The sequence below is a fragment of the Lepidochelys kempii genome, chromosome 12 (assembly GCF_965140265.1).
Source record: "Lepidochelys kempii isolate rLepKem1 chromosome 12, rLepKem1.hap2, whole genome shotgun sequence".
NCBI lineage: Eukaryota > Metazoa > Chordata > Testudines > Cheloniidae > Lepidochelys > Lepidochelys kempii.
In genome coordinates, this window is record NC_133267.1 from 27,100,620 (window position 1) to 27,122,484 (window position 21,865).

A 21,865-nucleotide genomic window follows, 5' to 3' on the forward strand; every position below is an offset into this window, starting at 1 on the left:
GCAACTTGAGACCATTACTCCTTGTCCTGTCCTCTTCTACCACTGAGAATAGTCTAGAACCATCCTCTCTGGAACCACCTCTCAGGTAGTTGAAAGCAGCTATCAAATCCCCCCTCATTCTTCTCTTCTGCAGACTAAATAATCCCAGTTCCCTCAGCCTCTCCTCATAAGTCATGTGTACCAGAACCCTAATCATTTTTGTTGCCAAAATGCAATGTTGCAAAAAGCAGTATTTGTATACTCCTTCCTGGTCATTTGTCCAATCTTCCACTTCTTGTAAGCTTCTTTCTTGTGTTTAAGATCAGCAAGGATTTCACTGTTAAGCCAAGCTGATCACCTGCCATATTTAGTATTCTTTCTACACATCAGGATGGTTTGTTCCTGTAACCTCAATAAGGATTCTTTAAAATACAGGCAGCTCTCCTGGACTCCTTTCCCCCTCATGTTATTCTCCTAGGGGATCCTGCCCATCAGTTTCCTGAGGGAGTCAAAGTCTGCTTTTCTGAAGTTCAGGGTCTGTATTCTGCTGCTCTCCTTTCTTCCTTGTGTCAGGATCTTGAACTTGACCATCTCATGGTCACTGCCTCCCAGGTTCCCATCCACTGATGTATGTATGTATAAATAAATTACACCCCTCCCCCTGAACATGTCCATATATACCTGGCCATTCTGCATTCCTCAACTCATCTCCCTCAATAAAACATAAAGACTAATTAAGGTTCATTATGTACCCTAAAGATGAACAAATTTGGTTTCTGTTTCACCTCTTTGGTTTCCAGATCCAAACATGGCATTAGCCCCATCCCATTTAAACTGGGAGACTATTAGTTTGAGTGCCTCTGATGAGTGCATCTGTGCTCATATCAATCAAAGACAGAAACTGTCTGTTAGGCATCCAGGCCTCAGAATGTTTCAGGTCAGATCATGGAGTTGCCGTGAGTGCTAACTGAGGGGCAGTGTGGAATTGCACTGCCCCAGGAGCAGATGAGAGTCCAACTTCTCCCTGTACGCCAGCTCAGCTGTGTTGATGGGTGTGTATAGGGAGGTGGAATTAAGGCCCCACCTTTTCCCCAGCTGTGCTCAGACATTTCCTGCCTACCTGAGCAGTCAGGAGTGTAACATAGTCATAGGAGCTCCACCAGCAGTTCTCCTGCTTGTGCTGTGACCCGCAATGCGGGTAGCACATTCATATAAGGGGTAACTCACGTTCTTGTGCGCATGACTCACAGTGTGACTTACAGTTGAACCCTTGAGATTTTATAAATTGAAACCCTTAAACTCCATCAGAAGATAATCTGGAGCAATATAGTGTACTTGTTCAATCATGAAATAAAATATGTATTTGTTCATCTGACAGTACTAAAATTCTGCTATAACAATGCTAATAAAATTGTCAAAGAACTCTCTGGGGATTAAGAAAACATTTCTCTTTTTCGCTAATTCTGACTAAAACTGAGAGCTCATTTAGACTAGGAATTTGTGAAATTTTACTCAATGTTCTTGTAAAATTTCTCAAAATACTATCATCCATCATTTTGTCATTACAGTGTACTCTTGAATATACATTATCAAATGTATCCTGGAGGAACAATTACTAGTTTAGTGTGTCGTGCAGAAGTTCTGGGCTAGACAAATCAAAGGAATTGTTTGGGCTATAATACTTTGGCATATGGTCATTTAATAGAGGTACATACAGGAGGTAAGCTTAACTCTATTGGGATTATTTCTGCTACATATAGAAAAAAAATAAAGTTGGCTAGATACAACTTCTGAGACTCTGGTTTTGTCATTAAAATAATCTCTGGTGACTCCGTAGTCTTGTCTATGATTCATGTGTAAATGATCAGCACAATTTTTGTCCAAGAAAGTTTGAAACTGAAGTTCTGTGGGGAAAGCTGTCTTTTTTGGAGAGAAAAACATTTTAGTGTGGTGGACCGAAATTGTGCTTTGTTACTCTGGGATAACCCATTTTACTGCATTGAAGTTGCTGTGCTATAAAAGAGGGCAAAATTTGGGCATTGTTTGAAGTTTGGTAGTGTTCAAAGTATCTACAGTATAGTTAACATTAGTTTAGATTGACTATTCAATTTAAGAATGGTATTGATACGAGCAATATTGGGGTAGCATTTGGACAGACCCTAAACTGGATGATCAGGAGAAAAGAGTAATAGACCCCTTCTCCATTCAGCACCCATTGCAAGAACATATCAGAATTACAATCCTGGGCTCTGGGGAGCACAGGGACTGCTCAATCCATGCATTCTGGGGAGCACATTGCTCCAAAAGGAGAAGGACCATAGCCCTATTCCAACCTTGCAGCAGCCCATTGAGTAAGTCTGTGGTACACAGGGGAGTACATTGCACTGGTAGAATGTGACTCAGGGCTTAAGGAGGATCAGTGCCTAATAAGCTCAACAGAGAGCTTTGTTTTAAGATATTTCTAATAAAGTATATTTTTATTTGCATTTTCAAAAGGCTTGAAGCCCAGCCTCCATTTTTATAGGTACACTTTTCATTTGCATTTTTACATCTGCCAACCATATTGCACATGCAAAGCAGAGTATGTGCAACTCGGTCTGATTTTTTTTTCTTTTGTGACCTTTTAGCTAGAAGTGCCCTTTAGAGAAGTGCTCCTCTCCATGGCACAGGGAGACCTCACTATGTGTTACATATTTGCAATACAGGATATATATTATTTCAAGTTTTAAGTGAACTTTGTCTTTTATATCTCAAGTAACAGCAAACCACACCTGTTCATTTGTTGACATAGGGTTATTTTCTGATTTAATAATGTGAGATAGCTGATTAATACTTATTTCTATGTGTTTATGGTGGGACTAGCATTCAGTCTCTAAAAAATCTCAGAATTTGCTTGTTAGCAGTTAAAATTTACTATCTCCTCCTAGATCCATCTTGTCCCAAACCTTGTTACAGTATCTACTCAAGTATAAAAAAGGTGAATTGGGTTGGATTTCTAGTAATTTCTAAGGGAAATACATGGTTTTGAAATCAGAAACTGTTTACTATGAAATTCCAAACAACAGTGAAAAAATTAGGATATGGTATTTGGGGCAATGTGGATAGATGGGCATCCATGTTGTTTGCCATAGTTTCAGAATGGTACAATCTTTGTGTAGAGTTAGTTGAATAATCATAATAATTTTAAAACAGTTATTCCCAACTAATCGTTGATTGAAGAAAGGCAAAATTCACAATGAATTATTCTAACAGTTTTATCTACATGTGAATGTAGCACAGCATCTGAATCAATCTGTTGCAAATTGTGGCTTTCTGGACATTAACCAGAGCCACATTCCAATCATCTGCTGCAAGTTCAGTTCCCAGATCTGCATGCCATGCTTGGGAAGTGATGAGGTATTTTTCCTCTGGTGTTGGCCAAAAGACAATAATTGGTTTATAAATTGTTTAGCTGCTTTTCCATATTGGCCCGTTGAAGAAATAAACTGTTTATTTTCAACCTGGAAGTTACTTTTAAATGGTTTAAATGGCATGAGTTAATTGTTTTGGAAGCAAGTCTCCTTTCTTTTTAAAGATGCCACTGTAGCTTGATTTTTAGTTATATTTGTTGATATACCTTAATTTAGCAGCATCTCATACACCTTGGCTGGTAGGAAGCACTTTATAAATAAAGCACCAAATAGCTCATTTAAATCGGAGTAACTTCATGGACTTCACTGCTGCTGTGTCAATTTGCTCTAGCTAAGGGTCTGATATAAAGTTATTAACTTTCCTTATTAAGAGAGGTTTGGATCTTACTTACTAGTGTGCAAAGACCATACTACTATGATCAGTCCCATTGTGTGTTTACAGAATTGGGCTCTTAGAAAAAGCCCCTTGTAGGTATAATACTTCCCTCTGTATTAGGAATACATAACCCTATTCCTCTTGCAAAGAGGTTTAAAAATAAAGGATTGGAGACAATTACCATTTTAAATCCTAATTAGTAAATTAAGTACGGCTATGTGGTTAATGTTTTGTATCTAGTGCTTCACACTTCAATAACCGATAGTAAACACTTGTATGTATCTGAATGTCTGTTCCATTATTTTAAAGCATCATGTATAAAGCCTTTGCTGATAATTACATAACAATACTGGTAATAAAGTTATATGATGTTTTGGGTATTATGGAATATTTGGTTGCTTACTTACTTTAATTGTTGGTGGCATGATTTGAAATTAACGATCTGGAGAACAGGATTCAAATATACAGGGTTTTTTTTCTTTTTAAACTTGTTTTGAGATTCTATTATTGCAAACTGTTCACTTGCTAAGCCTACTGTAAAATAAGCGGAAAGAATGCACCAGCAGCAAAACCGGGTAACTGTCTCCATTCATCTTATTGGAGTGTTGGGTCCTTATTAGAAAAATGTGCCAGTGCTATTAACTGCTGCACTTCAGAATAGCATGCTTCCAGCAAGTGTACGTGGCCAGTATGACTGGCTATAACTTGCACATCATGGTGCTCCATTCATTTGAAAGGACACTCCACAGGAAACTGCTCCTGAAACACATCCATATTTTAGGTTAAGTGAATGCAGTTATGCAACAAGCTGAGCCAGCTACAGTATTTAGAGTTTTGGTTGCGCCCAAAACAGATGAATGCAGACAAAAATATCCCATTGTAACACTACAGAGGTGACTTTAGAGCCTGCTCATTGTGGGTTAAATTCAGCTTTCAACTCTGGTGTAAATCCAGATTCATTCCGCTGAGTGGATTGGAGTGACTCTGGATTTACACCTGTGTAACTGGAGAAGAATTTGGCTACATATTTAAGATGACATTTCTAAACTTTGAGCTACATTTAATGGGTATTTACTTAAATGGAAGTGATGCTTAGCCAGTAATCATCAAGTAATAGGTGCTGCAGTTTGTCTTTTCTACACAAAAGTGAGAAATAATCTGTTTCCATTTTCTCTAAGAATGAGTTATTATCAGAGAAAGATCGTTCCATTGTGACTTTTTTTCATGAATAAACCACTAATAATACAGAATAAAAACTAGTTTTCAGTCTCTTATTTCAGGCTCCAGCGCTTCTGGTGTCAAAAATAATTTCACTTATCAGCAAAATGGCAGCAAACATAAGTAAGCTCAGAAAGGACAGCTCTGACTAAATCTGTCGTTCCTTGCACAGTTTATACCTAACATAGATTTCTGAAATTTTAAATAATTTTTCTGAGCCAAATTGTGGGGTTTTCCTTTAAAGGATGAATAGTGTTCTTGGCTTTCCTACCTCCCATCCTTTTATGACTCTTTCATAGAATCATAGAATATCAGAGTTGGAAGGGACCTCAGGAGGTCATCTAGTCCAACCCCCTGCTCAAAGCAGGACCAATCCCCAATTTTTGCCCCAGATCCCTAAATGGCCCCCTCAAAGGATTGAACTCACAACCCTGGGTTTAGCAGGCCAATGCTATCCCTCCCCCCATAATATAGCATAGAGAAAATAATATTGAAAAAAATTCAGATGGTTACTTTAAATGGTCTTATTAAATATGCCTGAGGGGAAAAAAAGTGAAATTCTTCTGTGCCAGATTGTTCTCAAATATATGCATAATCCTCATTAAATATATTAGGCTGGAGCCATTGCCATGTCATAGTTAAGATTGTTTCTGGTTTACACTAAAAATGGAAGATCAACGTCTTTGTTTTATATGAAAAACACAGTGTGTCTGCCCCCAAATGTTTATCACAAACTTGAATGTATGCTTTTGAACAGAACTGTGCAAAGAGTACAGTGGTAGGGAGGGTCTAAATAGAATTTGGGGAAGAGGATGATAAATGTGTGGCATTTCTACTGGGAGCGAGTTAAGACTGGAGTGCATGCTCTGTGGTGTGGCTGTGCTAATAGTGAGCTGAGTGTCTCTGAGTGAAGGAGTAGAGTGTGGGCAGCATTAACTTTTCAGTTCCTTGTCTTTCTGTGTTACATGTATTATTATAGAGAATCCTTAACTAACACAGAGCATTGTGTGTGTGAGAGAGAAAGAATATAGCCTTAAGTTAGTATTTTGTTAGTATTCTGTAGCAGATACAAAGTGAATTACTGAGAATCCTAAAATAAATATTCCAGGAACAGTAAAATTTGGTTGCTCGGTACAGGTATAGGTGCTGGAATTAGGGCTGCTGGTGTCCATCATACACAGGGTTTACAGTTTGGTTCAATGGCTCTCAGCACCCCCACTGTACAAATTGTTCCAGCACCACAGAGTACAGATGTTCTTTAAATAAAGGCAGAAAAACATTGTATGGGAAGCCCCAGGGGTATATCCAAGGGGTACTTTAAGATAGGTTGTTAGTACAGGAAGTGTAGTCCTTAGTTCAGGTTTCACTGTATTAGACAATCTTATGGTCAAACTTTGACCCTGACCTATTACACATAGAAGTGATCAGATATAAAGAAAGAGGCAATGTCATTTGAACAACTAAAACTTAGGGGTATGTATATATTGCAATAAAATAAAAACCTGTGCACTGCATCTCAGAGCCCGGGTCAATTAACTTCGGATTGTGGGGCTAAGCATGGCATTCTAGCCATTCAGGATTAGGCTAAAGATTGGGCTTTGAGACTCACCACTCTCATGGGGTTCCAGAGCCTGGGTTCCAGCCTGAACCCGAATGTCTACACTGCAATTTTTAGCTGGCAGCCTAAGCCTGAGTCAGTGGACCAGGGCCATTTGCAGCCATGGGTCTTTTATGACATTGTAGACGTACCCTTAGAGACACCTGGAATGGTGCTACTGCCAAAGATCATATTATCAAAGAGTCTGTAGGTATTTTTACTCATTCATGATGAAGGTTGGTGGAGACAGGAGTGATAAGGGAAGCACTGAAGTTTGGGAATGCTTCTAAGCACTCAATGACAATATTTTATTAGAGTACTGAATGCAATCTGTGATCTATATGTGCATCATTGTCTCCTGAATTAAGAGAAGGGGGGAATTATAACTGACAGACTCTTGAGTAAAAAAGCAAGGAGTTTTACTGGAAAAGCACCAGAAAAGAAAAACCTTATTTAGAATATTCATAGTTGGTGGTAATTATATCAAAGTATTATTTTCCTACTGAATCATTAGTTTTTGATGTCTGTTATATTCTTTCAGTGGACAATGGGTATTACCCCTGTGCTATGTTGGTACTAGTTTCATTTTAGAAATTACAGTTGGCTTATAATTGTCACTTCTCAAAGACAGGGGAAAGACTGACACTTTTCTCCACTCCTCTTTCTTTCAGCAATTAAGCTGAGAACCTGCAGAGCATTAAAGTGATGCACTTAATGAGCAGTGGCATCCTATATGCAGAACATTACATCTGAAAATTTCCATTAGCTCCGAGGTTCTTACTTCAGAGGTGACCCTGGGTGGAAGGAGGAGATTCTTGAATACTCCTGTGCCTATAAATTAACCAAAAATGAAGGAGGACAGTTGTTTACATGCTGCTCTTATATGCCTGGGCATGCTATATTACAGCCATGCCATGTCTACAGAAAAACTCAACCATTTAAGGCCGTCACTCCATGGTCACCATGAAAAAGGAAAAGAAGGGCAAGTTCTGCATCGTTCAAAAAGAGGCTGGGTGTGGAATCAGTTCTTTGTAATAGAAGAGTACACAGGACCAGATCCTGTACTAGTTGGCAAGGTAAGAAATGTATTCTACATTTTCGTTTGTATTTTAATAGTTACTATTTCCTGCCTCATTGTGGTGTGAGCTGCTTTTTTTTCCTCCAGTACTTTTCTTTCATACCAGCTGCCTAATCAGCACCCTCTGAAACTTCTGGTATTAATCATTTCATCTGTAGCTCAATAAGAATCTGATCCAAAGTGTATTGAAATCAAGGAGAGACTTTCCATTGACTTCAGTACACTTTGACTTGTGGCCTGAGAGCAGTAGATTGAAACCTTCTCTACTAGGACCAAAAGGATCATTTGCACAACAAGCCTGATCCCCAAACTGGCCACTGTGTTCCAGTAAATCATCATACCATTCTTAATTTTGGTGTCCAGTCATTAGAGCATAGCTCTCACTGTTGTAAGGATAGCCTAGAAAATACCAACCTGTGTAAAAGTTAAAAACAGATTTGACCTGACACACCAAAGGAAAAAAGAACCTAAGTGTATGTCTACAAGGCAGCTGGGAGATGTCAATCTCAGGGCAGTTAGACGGACTAGCACTAGCTCAGTAAAAATAGCCGTGTGGCACAAGCAGCAGCTTGGGCTGGCAGGCTTGGACTTGGGCGGCTAGCGTGAACCACCATCTGTGCCACATGGCCATGCTGCTATCATTAGAGGAGAGCTAATGCAAGTCTGTCTATCTGCTCTGGGGTTACAGCTCCCAGCTGCAGTGAACACGTACTCTAATTGTACTTCTAGATTTTAAGATATTACTCAGTAAGATTAAATATGTTAGACTGCATTAGATATTCTGGGCCTGACTCTCCCCTCTGTTACACTGATTTTACCTCCTCCAAAGTCAGTTAGGTTATTTTAGGTTATTTTGGGTTAAGAACGGTGTAATAGAGTGGAGAGTCAGACTCAGTGAGCCAAATTCTGTCATCAGTTTCTTGAGTTAAATGAAAGTTAGACACATGTAAGCAAAAGAAAATCTGGTCCCTTGTGCACCTATCTTATTAAATTGAAGTTTGCATTAGTTATGAAAGTTAAGAAAGTTGAGTCAGCAGTGGCTAGACAGTAATGCACAGTAATTCAATTATTATTTTAGTGGCTGGAAATACATAGTGTATATTGGTTTGTTACAATATGTATGTTTATCATTTTGTAGCTTCATTCAGATATCGATTCTGGAGATGGAAACATTAAATACATTCTCTCAGGTGAAGGCGCAGGAATCATTTTTGTTATTGATGACAAATCAGGGAACATCCATGCAACAAAGACACTGGACCGAGAAGAGAGAGCTCAGTATATTTTAACGGCACAAGCTGTAGACAGAAACACGAACAGACCTTTGGAACCACCCTCTGAATTCATTGTGAAAGTTCAAGATATAAATGACAACCCACCTGAGTTCCTACATGAAAACTATCATGCAAATGTGCCAGAGAGGTCCAACGTGGGTAGGTACAGATAAATGCATGCCAGTTTACATTTTTTTTGGAGTAAATTACATTGACAGTGAATCTTAGGTAAATCTAATTAACATCTTCCCAATGTCTGGAAGGTAAAATGTATTCAGTTCCTCTATTAATCAATGAAATATCCTCTGTCATTTGCTCTAATTAGCTGAAGGATTCAAACTCTGCTACAGCAAATCCAGTATTGCCAACCACAAGAGATCAAAAATCTTGAGTCAGACCGCCTCACAAGGTCAAAATCATGAGACTGGCCTCAGAAATCATGAGATTTAAAAACCACCATCAAACCATGTATTTTAATCTGTCTTTTGATTTTTTAACACTGTCTCTACTCTTCTGGAAATGTGTGTGTGATAATTTCAGATTGAAAAGTCAACCTTTTAATGCACACATATCTGTCTATGGCAGCTCAAATGCAGATGCAGTGTATGCATATTGAAGGAGAATTAGAATAGAGAAGATGCAGAGTGGTATTTTTGGTGGGTTTTTGGGGGGTGGGGGCTAGTGCTAAGCAAAGACTCATTTCAATATAATTTCGTGATGCTTCTGTTATTGGTATTTCAAAAGTATCCCTTCAAAAATGGAGGGCTGGGGCCGAGAGAAGGCATCCCTCCTGGTTGGAAAAACAGGGAGTACTTGTATTAAGTGATTATACCCGAGATAACGCTCAGTGAAGAGCTCCATGGTGTGATAAAATTAAAATATGATGGTAAAAACCCTAAATCACACATATTTAGAAGCATACTGTAGAAGGCCTATAAAATGGAGCTGAGAAATGAACAGCCTCATCACACACATCACTCCCTCTATGTATCAAGTTTTCCAGTTATTTTTCAGTAAAGATTTATGTGAGCTGCAAACGTGTACATGCAAGAATACCATTACAACATCAACCAGCTTTCAGAGCTTTCTGTCTTTCAGTGCAGTAATTATGTTTAGGCCCAAACTATTTTTTTAAATAATCAATACAATTATATTCAAAATATGTCAAAAATAACTGTAAATCATTGTTCTTTCTTTGTATAATGCAATAACTACGTAAGTAAATACAATATCCCACAATCACAAAACATTTATTTTTTTAAAAAATCTCTTCTAATTAGTAGTTCAAAAAGCTAAAAATAATTCATTTTATTTTAATTATTCTTCCTTCCCACAGCCCCCAGGCTTCTCCCCTTCCCCGAACCTGGCAGCACCCTGTAGCCCCCACACCCCAGTTCAGCACTCCCAGCCTCACCTCTGCTCCTCACAGGGTTCTTCACACATGTCCAGGCCTGGTGGGCAGCAGCAGCGTCCCCTCTTATCTCCCTTTTCCCAGGCTTGGGTGGGGGGGGGCACCAGGGGGCTCTTCACACCCCTCTGCCCATTCCTAGGCTGGATTTTGCAGGGGGGAGGAGAAGAAACACCGTCCTGTCTGTGTTTCTCACAGGAGGGGAGAGGGAGAAGAGAGTTGAGCCACACAGAGCTGCTGGGCTCTTTGCTCCCTCTGCCCCGCCACCTCCCCTCTGAGCATGGTGAGCCCAGATGAGAGACTCTGCTGGCTTCCAGAAGGGCTGAACTTCTGGAATGGGTTGGAGCATCACCAGACGAGCTCCAAACCCCTCTGAAATCACTTGAGATAAAATCACGAGAGTTGGCAATGCTACAAGAATGATGGTTGTAGAGTCTCTGCAAGCCTGTATGCGGGTCGAGGAGTGGGGAGGGTTCCCCCAATTGAGAGGGGTCAAACCAAGGTTTGTGGCGCAAGAGGTGCAGTGATCTACAGGGCGTATAGTACTCTTAATCTTGGCTGAGCTATGTAACGTAGCTGTAAGCTAGAGCATAATGCCACTTTACATGTCCCCCTGGTTGAAATCAGCCAGCCAGAGAAGAGCTCACCCCTGCCTTGGGGATCACTACAAGCAGCATTTCGGTAAGTGTACCTGTGGAGAGTGTAGCTCCACAAGTACACATATGAAGGAGGTAGTCTTGGGAGGCTGTATAATGCCCAAGTAGTATAATGTATATTAGGCTGTCTAATTTATTGGATGGAGATGACCCATAATCACTGTCATTATTGGTGACTTCCTAGGACTTGTATTTTCTAAAGCACAAATTGCTAAAATAGATCTCTGTAATTGGTGAAATGTTTTTGTTTTGTTTTTTTGGAGTGGAAAAAGTCACATAAAACAGGCTTCTCTGTGGTTTGACTGAAAGCACCTCTGTGGCTTTAGCAAACACATTTCCTTTTAAACATCCTTTCTCTACTTTTTTAGGTACATCAGTTATTCAGGTAACCGCTTCGGATGCTGATGATCCTACCTATGGGAACAGTGCCAAACTGGTTTACAGTATTCTTGAAGGTCAGCCGTACTTTTCCGTGGAAGCACAAACAGGTATGACTGAGCCAGGCTTATTTGTTTGGAACACCATCACTTTTTTGAGTACATTAATATGAATAACTAAATATTTTGGCCCAGATCCTCAGTAGCAGCTATGGGGCAATGCAGTTCATCTTGGGGTGTGCGTACAAATAGCTCTAAATCACCTTCATTCTCTCCTTCCTCTGCCCGAGCGGTTCAGTAGGGTGGTCCTGTGGCATGTATTAGCATTTAAGAGAGGTATCCCTGAGACAGGACTATTCCCCTCTGTAAGTTGCAACTCTATGAGTTGCAGAGAGATGGTGTAGAAGCTGAAATGCAGGCTCTATGCTGCTAAAGAATTACCCTGTGGTCAGCTGTGTTGCTTTCAGGGCTGCTTTCCCTGCATGGTTTGGTGCATAGTGGCTAGAACCCAAGGGAGACGCTGGGCCATTGTTGCTCTATGCAGCATGTGTGATTCATCTTAAATACACTGTATAATATGCAGGTACCAGTTTTGCATGACTAAATATTTGTGTGACATTTTTGCTTGAATGTACAGGTATTATTAGAACTGCTCTTCCCAACATGGACAGAGAAGCTAAGGAAGAATATCATGTTGTAATACAGGCAAAAGATATGGGAGGACACATGGGAGGACTCTCAGGGACAACCAAAGTGACAATTACACTTACTGATGTCAATGACAACCCACCAAAGTTCCCACAGAGTAAGTGACAAGTCCCTTAATACATAATGGTTACTACTAATTATACTTAACGCTTATGTAGTGCCTTGTATATTCAAAGAAATAGTAACTAATGGAGTACCACATCAGAAATGTGAGATAGGTAAGTATTATTTTCTGCAGAGTCCTTAAATGTTTTGTCCAGTGCTACAGAGTGAGTCATTTTCAGAGCCAGGATTAGAAGCCAGGGGATTCCTGGCGCCACGCTTCATTTTGAAAACCATCTAACCATGTTGAATTATAAACGTACCTATGGTGAGATCAATGTGATGTTGTCTAGACTTTTATGGAAGTGAAGTCCCTGTAATTGAGACAGTTAAAACTAGGCTGGAGAAAGTCCTTGAAAATATATTTTAGGGGAAAGACTTGCACTGCGGCAATGATGGATTAAGATTACTTAATAAGTGTTTTCCAACTTGAATTTTTAACACTGCAGATGTACAAAAGCCTGCTCAGAAAAAGCAAGCTCCGTTTCACATTCTGTTCAGACTATAACAACATTACCAGAAAAAAAATCTTTGAGAGTCTGTCAAAAATCTGATGGAGAACCAGGAGGAGTTACAAGAACAGATCTTCAAATTCTCACCTCCACTGTGTGTCAGCAGTTTATTCTGTTTTTGGAGATGTACAATATATATGGGGTTTCCACAGTACCTTGGTCTACACCCACTTGTAGGCTCTTGCAGTGAGACTAACACTGTTCTAAAGAAGAGCCAATGTGGCTTTCCCTTATACAGTTCTCTCTATTCATAGCTATTTCCAAGTTGTAGTTTATGATAGTCATTTCTAACTGTGCAAGTCCACTTCTGTCTATTGATAAATATGGGTGAATGGCAGATGATCTATTTGATCTTTTTACCTCAGCTGCACCCTACGCTGTTTAAGGTATTTGTCAGGCAAGAGGTGCTTTCCTTGGCCACAGATGAAAGAGCACTGCACATCCTGCTAACAACTCATGGGTATGCTCTTTCAGCTCTTTGACAGCCCTGGAGCTGAGTGAGGATCACTTTCTATTTCATGTATTCTTTCAATTTTAGGGCCTGATGCTGCATCCTTCACTTGTATGTATAGTCCTACTGAAGTCAGGACTGTTCACGTAGCTAAAGATTGTAGGATTGTACCTTTACTCCCTTGTGAATAGTTATATTCACAGGTGGCAGATCAAATAAAATTTAGCTCAATTAAATTTTCTGATTGGTGACAAATAATGCTAGTTACTACAAGTAAAGTGTGTTAGTTTTTAGTTGCCAGGGTAGCTATTTGGTTTTCAGATATATTTTCATCTTATTTAGTTGTTTATTTTAGCTCATTCAAATTTTGGAACTGGATGGAAGCCCAGGCATGGAGCCTTAAAATTACCCCTATCCTGGAGGGGATTTTCTACCATGTAGGACAAACTGCGCTGAATTGTATTTTAAAAAAAAAAGTTTCACTTGTCCAGTAAGAAAAGAAAGATGTTAGATTTGCAGAAGTCTAACAGTTTAACACATTGCATTCATTTGAGGTCCAAGTGACCTTCTGTCAATAGATTGAACTGTTATTGTGAAACCTGCTTTAATTTAGGCTTGTTTGTGACTGGAGTTAGTGTTTCATTTCTATCATATATGCTATTGTGCTTACAATGACTGAAGCAAGTCCACACCTGGTATACCTCCACTGATGTTCCTCAAATGATATTTGAGGGTGGGAGTTAGATTTACCCCATTATATTTTATCTTGCTGGCTGTATGCTTTCCTGGGTTTGTTCATGCTATCGGTAATGTAAAGAATTCCAAAGTTGTTAATCGGTATTTAGGGGCAGGCTATGTTATTTAAACTCTGGCTTGTGTTGGAAGGCACCCAGAGATTTGCATTGTGTAAGAAGCTGCAGGAGGACTGTGCCTCAGGAGACAGGATATTGCTTGGAGCCTCCTGGTGCACAGGAACATTGCTTACGCTGCACCATCCTCACCCTTTCCAGCCATTTGTGGCACTGGGACCCATAGAGGGGATAGTCCCTGAGTTAGGGTGGGAATTTTCCTGTTGTTCTCCCCTCTATGGATCTGTACTTGGGCCCCACATAGTCGGGCGTGTACTGAATTGTGCTAAATTTCACTACTTTGCAGTGAATGCAATTTCATGTTCCAAGTGAGAACCATGGAAAGCAGCAGATTTATTCTTTTAAGTGCCACAGCAGTAAGATTTTATCCAGTTCCTGTTCTATAATTTGTGGCTTTTGAATGAATGGCAGTTACCCTCCTAGGCTTGTCGCAGTTGAAGTTCATACCATGAATCATTTGAAATGTAATTTTCTCTAGATTTTTGTAATAACATCTCCAGTATGAATTATAACCTTGATGTCACAATAATTTTGCATTCTGATTGTATGATCAGTTGGCCTTTTAACTCCTGCTAGCACACTAGAGGTGAAGGTAGTAATTGGGAAGGTAATTTTATACAGATTAGCAACATGACCGCAGATTTCACTAACGACCTCAATCTCAAAGTAACCTAGACCTTTATAATATAACCATTCCTTCTATGGATAACTCTATTACTGCATGTGGATAATTTGAAAGTTTAAACATTTGCTCTGCTATTTTTACATGTATAAATGAAACAGGTAATAATACAAATACTTTAAGAAGTAAACTGTGTAATTACAACTGAATGCTTTTTGCCTAGGTGTGTACCAGATGTCAATATCAGAAGCATCCATTCCAGGAGAAGAAGTAGGACGACTGAAGGCCAAAGATCCAGATATTGGAGAAAATGGCTTAGTGACTTACAGCATCATTGATGGAGATGGTGTGGAAATGTTTGAAATTACAACAGATTATGAGACTCAGGAAGGTGTTGTGAAGCTTAAGAAGGTGAGCACTCCTGTCCTTTCAAGCCTATTAATATACACAACATACTTCATTTTCTTTATCACAGAAGATACAATACCAATAGATTATCTAGATACTCAATAGATTTCTCTATGTAAAAGAATAAATGGACACAAATCAGATGTCAAGAATTATAACATTCATAAACCAGTCGGAGAACACTTCAATCTCTCTGGTCACGCAATCACAGACATGAAGGTCGCTATCTTACAACAAAAAAACTTCAAATCCAGACTCCAGCGAGAAACTGCTGAATTGGAATTCATTTGCAAATTGGATACTATTAATTTAGGCTTAAATAGAGACTGGGAGTGGCTAAGTCATTATGCAAGGTAGCCTATTTCCCCTTGTTTTTTCCTACTCCCCCCCCAGATGTTCTGGTTAAACTTGGATTTATGCTGGAAATGGCCCACCTTGATTATCATGCACATTGTAGGGAGAGTGGTCACTTTGGATGAGCTATTACCAGCAGGAGAGTGAGTTTGGGGGTGAGGGGGGTAGAAAACCTGGATTTGTGCTGGAAATGGCCCACCTTGATTATCATGCACATTGTAGGGAGAGTGGTCACTTTGGATGAGCTATTACCAGCAGGAGAGTGAGTTTGTGTGTGTATGGGGGTGGGGGGGTAGAAAACCTGGATTTGTGCTGGAAATGGCCCAACTTGATTATCATACACATTGTAAGGAGAGTGATCACTTTAGATAAGCTATTACCAGCAGAAGAGTGGGGTGGGAGGAGGTATTGTTTCATGGTCTCTGTGTATATAATAAAAAGAAAAGGAGTACTTGTGGCACCTTAGAGACTAACCAATTTATTTGAGCATGAGCTTTCGTGAGCTACACGCTCAAATAAATTGGTTAGTCTCTAAGGTGCCACAAGTACTCCTTTTCTTTTTGCGAATACAGACTAACACGGCTGTTACTCTGAAACCTGTGTATATAATGTCTTCTGCAGTTTCCACAGTATGCATCCAATGAAGTGAGCTGTAGCTCACAAAAGCTTATGCTCAAATAAATTGGTTAGTCTCTAAGGTGCCACAAGTACTCCTTTTCTTTTTGCGAATACAGACTAACACGGCTGTTACTCTGAAACCTGTCAATAGATTACTGTTCATGTTAAAATTATGGTAAATGCAATTGTATATAATTTTGGTTATGAAGCTGTGATTAACTCTGAGCTCCCATTTTAGTGTTCTCTGATAATGCCTAGAGCCAAAATGGAAAGAAGTAACTGAATGGAAAGCAGTACTACAAAAAACCTCTATAGTGGGTTTATTAATATAAAGTGAAGAAATTATTATATATTCTTTAACAGCATTCTGTACTGATCTACCACTTGAGAAATCAATACCTTTCACTCTTCAAAGCATACTGAGAATTACTGCAGAAATAAATGATTGCTTTAGTTGTTTTAATCAAGCATTCATTTTCAAGTTGGTAGTGTCATAAGAATTTTAAGATAATGTGCAAAGTATCAAGGATTTGCCTGTATTTCTGTTAAAAGAAATCATTTAAAATATCAATATTGCTTCCCTCTCATTCTACCTAGATAGAAAGAAAAGGATAAAGTGGTGTGCAAGTAAGAATAGAAAGTGAAATAGAAAAATGTTATATTCCCATCAAGGGATTCTGCCATTTGACTAGCTAAGATAATTTCAAATGGCTTGTGCCCACAATTCAAAAACAGTTTCCTTGTATTACATTGCTGATGCCACTGCACATAGAACAATGAACACCTGATAGCAAGTCATGATGAAATGCAACAGCCTCAACTTCATTAGTAACAAATCCTTGCACAACACCCAAACCTAGCAAACACTCCCTGTAGTTTTAATTTATACCTAGATAACCCCAGGTCATTTTCTGTGCCCACTACATTACCAATGAGAGTGAGGTCTCAAATATGGACCATGGCATCATTGCTCTCCTCCAACACATGGGTAAGAGGAGACTGTGCACGTGCACAAGTGAGGCTAAACACTAAGGACACAAGGTGGGTGAGGTAACGTCTTTTATTGGACCAACTTCTGTTGGTGAGAGTGACAAGCTTTTGACCTTACATAGAGCTCTTCTTCAGGTCAGAGCTCTGTGTAAGCTCGAAAGCCTCTCTCGCTCACCAACAGAAGTTGGTCCAACAAAAGATATTACTCTCACCCACCTTGTCTCTCTAATGTCCTGGAACCTACATGGCTTCAACAATACTGGTAAATAACACGCACATTCCTCTTCACTCTAGGGTATGAAGTCTGAAGTCCCTTATTTACTCACTCTTTTATTCTCAAAACAAAGGGTAAAATTGGGGTGTGGTGTGTGTGGACAATGGGCATTTTTGAGGCGATATGGGCTTAAGTGTGATCCTCTGCGTTCATGAGGCACTTTGCTACTTTACTTGGGAGCGGGGGGTGGGGGGACAAGAAGCAGCATCTCATTAGTTGGGGATCATATTCCATGAACTCCCTGTTTTGCTTTTCACCTTTTGTTTTCTTCACCGTGCACCTATGCTGTGCTAGATCAAACCCCAAATGTCTGCTTTGTGTAGGAAGAATTGAGCAGTTATCTACAGAATATTTCTTACCTCTGACCCAATCGTAGGTCAATTTCATGAGGGACTTGAGTAACATTCCTTCACCCTGGAACTTTTCCCAAAATGGGTACATTGATCAGGGAGAAGGGGCTCTTCTAAATATTGCCATGACACAGAAGTGCCAGCACAATAAAGTCTCAGCTATAACAAGAGTATGCACTTGTTAGAAAATCAGTTAACCTCTAGTACAGCAACACTGTCATAATACTGCATCACAAAGTGCAAACCTGTAATCAAACAAACAAGCACACACACACAAAACGCAAATAAATCAACACCCTGTTTTATTTATGTATACAATTTCCTGTCTCTCAAGCCAATACAAAATGTATAGGGCTCACTCCTGTGATGTGAGGAACAGTCCTGTGATTTGCTGAGTGCTCTCAACTCCTGCTACCTTCAGTGGAAGTTGAGGGTGCTCATCACCTCACAGGAGGTGCTCAGCATTTAGCAAAGGATCAGGCCCATAAAGACTGATGCATGACTGTTTATTTCTAATGCCAGAGAGGAAGCAGATCTGAAATCCCTCTTCCCACCATTCCTGTACCCAACCTTCTAGTTAATGGAATTTAACCCCATGCTTTGGGCCTACCAGTCTTGAAGAGTCTCTCTATGATCCCAGTCAAGCAGGACTCAGTCAGGGGTGTTTGCATATCCATAGTCCATACTGAGATAATGAAACATATATGTACAGACACACACACATATATACACATACAGTGAGAGAGGTACAAAGTTAACGTCACTAAATATATGGATAACAATATTGGTTGATACTGATAGCTGAATATGAACATATTGATTACCTTGGTACGCTACTTTTTTCAAAAGTGAGCATCCTTATAGACATCCTATTCTCTACTCTGCTCTCATGTATGATCTCAAATGCTGCAGAACTTATGCAGTATATTTCTAATACATCAGATGACATCGTTGGAAGTGCGTTGACAACATTTTAGTACAAATGTACATTTCCTTTTTTCCTCATAGATGACTGTATATAAGCTAACATGTGTATCTGTCATTTTCTGTTTATAACATCTCTTCAGAATTAACCATTCTAATTTTTTTTCAAACAACTTCTGTGGTTTTTATCTGATTATCACCTCATTTCTGATAGTCTAATTAAGTCTTTGTCATTTGGATAAAAAGACTGTAGGTTTTTTTGACAAGCAGCATATTAGATACGTATACGGCCCCTTTTACCATGCTATCTGAGTGTCTCACAGTCTTCCATGTATTATCCCCAGAGCACCCTGTGGTAACACAACTGTCCTCATTTTACAGATAGGGAACTGATACACAGAATGCTAAGAGACTAGCACAAGTTCACACAGAAAGTCTGTAGTAGAACAGGGAATTGACCCTGATTCTCTTAAATCCCAGACTAGCACCCGCACCATGGGCCCATCCTTCCTCGCTCTGCTGGTTAAGATCTATTCACCATGTTCTAAGGAGGATACTGTGCATTTTGATGTGGTTCTCCCATTTTGGGTCTTAACCTCTGTTTGTGGGATCCATGTTCTTTGATTTGAACATGTGGGAGAGGTGCAGATCTTCTCCTGGTCTGTTGGTAAAGGTTATCCCTATCTATTTCTTGGCGATGGTTCTTTGCTTTTGAGATGGTGAAGCAGTCACTGCTCAGAATATTGGTAGTTATTGCACTGCTGTGATGTTTTTTGATTGCTCATTGTTTTAATAGTTCTTCAATAACTGAGTTTGTACTCCTTTTATTGCAGTAGCTGGTATGTTATCACTGCCTGCAGTCCATTCTATGCTGTTAGCATAGTTTGATAGCCATAGTTGGCACCAGTCTCTCAGATATTTAAGGACATAACCATATTCTGGCTTACGATACTGAAGCATTGCAATCTCTCTGTCAGTGACAAATTGCAGGTACACCATAGTTAGGATCAGTCATCTGAAACATGGAGAATAATTCCTACTTCACAGGCTGTGGTGAGGCTTATTCCCTTCATATTGCTAAAGTGCTCAGAAATCCTTGGATGGAAGACCTATAGAAGTTGAAAGAATAATCTTCACACTTTCCTCACCATTGTGTGTATAATATTTATTCATTAATTGTTATTTCCTGTTTACTTTTTGAAAAGTGGTTGTTCAGTAGATGAGTTAGAAAGACACTATGCCAAATACAAGTGTAATTCTATTACAATACTAATCATCAACTTGAACTCACATAATTTATTCACTATGTCATATGACTCACATCAACCTCTCTTTCCTTCATATGGGCCAGATCCTGAGCCTTGCTATGGCCATTGGGTGCCAGCTCACCACCACACAGTGTCCATAAAGCCGACACATCCAACTTCTGGAGGATTCTTCCACAGTGAGGAAATTCCTAGCTGGTGTGGGGCCACTATAGCACCTCCTATGCTATCCTCTGACTTTAATGTATGAACATAGAAGGCATGTCTCAAGTAAAAGGGCCAGTTCTGGATCTTTGATTCAGCCCCTAGTGCAGGCATAGTCAATAGGTGGATTGTGGGCCAAAGCGGGATTTTGAACATACCATAAAATCCTTTTATTTACTTCTTCTTATTAATTATTATTATTATTATATTATTTTATCTTGAGTCTGGACCTTGACTGAGAAATTTGGACCTTGACAAAAAATAATTGATCACCCCTCCCCTAAAGTAGGCCCCCTTCCAACTGTCCCCAAGGGACTTCCTGCTAGCTGGGGATAGGCAGAGCGCAGCATGCTCCAGACACATCCCTTCCTTACTGCTCCTTGCCCCAACATGCTCTCTGTGTTGGGGCTCTAGTTGGAGTAGCAGCAGGGACTCCCTGCTGCTGGAGGACTCCCCAGCTGATGAGATGTGGGTGGTTTCCTAAGCAGTACAACAGGCACAGGGCATGGGAGGGAATCTGGCCCAGTATGTTGAGTTTTTTTCTCTTCTGTAGATGTAGTGGGTAGCGCCTCACTTTGAGTATTTAGCACATTTTGAAGGCCTCAGACTTTTGAGTCTTTGCATATTAAGTGCTATGCACATATCTGGTTTATAGGGATTCTGCTATCACAATCTAAGGAACTAGCTTTTACATTTCAGTGTTGTTGGCACTGTACAACTGATGCATCATCCTCTTATTTCTTACAGCTCCTAGATTTTGAAACCAAAAAGTCCTACAGCCTGAAGGTAGAGGCAGCCAATGTACATATTGATCCTAAGTTCATCAGCAATGGACCATTCAAGGATACTGTAACTGTAAAGGTAGCAGTTGAGGATGCTGATGAGCCACCCATATTTTTAGCACCAAGTTATATTCTTGAAGTACAAGAGAACGCGGCAGCTGGTGCTGTTGTTGGGAGAGTACATGCCAAAGACCCTGATGCTGCAAATAATGCTATAAGGTACACTTTATTAATATAGTCCTATTGTTTATATGGAGATAAACAAGGTAACTTTTTAGTTAATATGATGTAATGGTACCTAGTCAATTATTTTCTTTTATTTGCATGTATCTTTTCATAGCTATTCATTTTGCACATTTTCTCATGTTTAGGACATATTTAATGTACAATTTGTTATAGCTATGTCTGTCTGCATACCAACTCACATTGGTCACTATTTACAAGGTATATTTACTGCAATATTATCAAAGACATAAATTTTTCAATAAAGTTAGAACAGAAATAGTGTGGTTACTATTGTCAACTGTTAACTTTTTTGACAACCACTATGTGTCTTTGCATATATGTACACACACATACACATATATACACATACAGTGAGAGAGGTATAAAGTAGCATTTGCTGTGTGTTTTTTCTGGTGTCATCTTGCTACTATTAACTAAGATATGAAGCTATTTAAAATGCTTTGTTGTCATAACATATGCTCCAAATAGTTGCAAAGTGGAGGTCTGAAAGCCATAGTAAAACAGATTGTTGTATAAGAATAAAGAGACGTTTAGTAAAGCAATTAATAATTTTAAATAATCTAGGAAATGATAAATTCTATAATGCTCTAAGTGTTCTGAAAATTAAAAGAAATAAATATGGAACAGGTGGAAAATATAAATATCCCCATACAAATTACAGGAATTTAGACACTTTTCAAAGGTTATCATTTAAGGTCTTCAAAGAATAGATGCTTTTATTATCTATACTATATAAGAACTTGAGAATGCAAAATGCCTCTGCTACATAGATATTAATAAATAATGGAAATATATTTCCATTAAAAAGTTGCT

At 39.3% G+C, this 21,865-nt stretch overlaps 1 protein-coding gene across 4 annotated transcripts in view; it reads left to right on the forward strand.

The window, feature by feature from the left end:
- Window positions 1-21,865, forward strand: part of CDH11 (cadherin 11) — a 104,721-nt gene that overhangs the window by 70,394 nt on the left and 12,462 nt on the right. For 3 of the 4 annotated variants that reach the window (XM_073307968.1, XM_073307969.1, XM_073307970.1), the window contains exons 3-8: window positions 7,252-7,656; window positions 8,797-9,091; window positions 11,365-11,484; window positions 12,011-12,178; window positions 14,861-15,048; window positions 20,772-21,025. In XM_073307968.1, the coding sequence (XP_073164069.1) occupies window positions 7,429-7,656; window positions 8,797-9,091; window positions 11,365-11,484; window positions 12,011-12,178; window positions 14,861-15,048; window positions 20,772-21,025 (1,253 nt within the window). In that variant the 5' untranslated portion in view covers window positions 7,252-7,428. Of the gene's footprint in view, window positions 1-7,251; window positions 7,657-8,796; window positions 9,092-11,364; window positions 11,485-12,010; window positions 12,179-14,860; window positions 15,049-19,840; window positions 20,065-20,771; window positions 21,026-21,865 lie in introns of those variants that run through there. The other variant, XM_073307971.1, reaches the window with a different exon arrangement.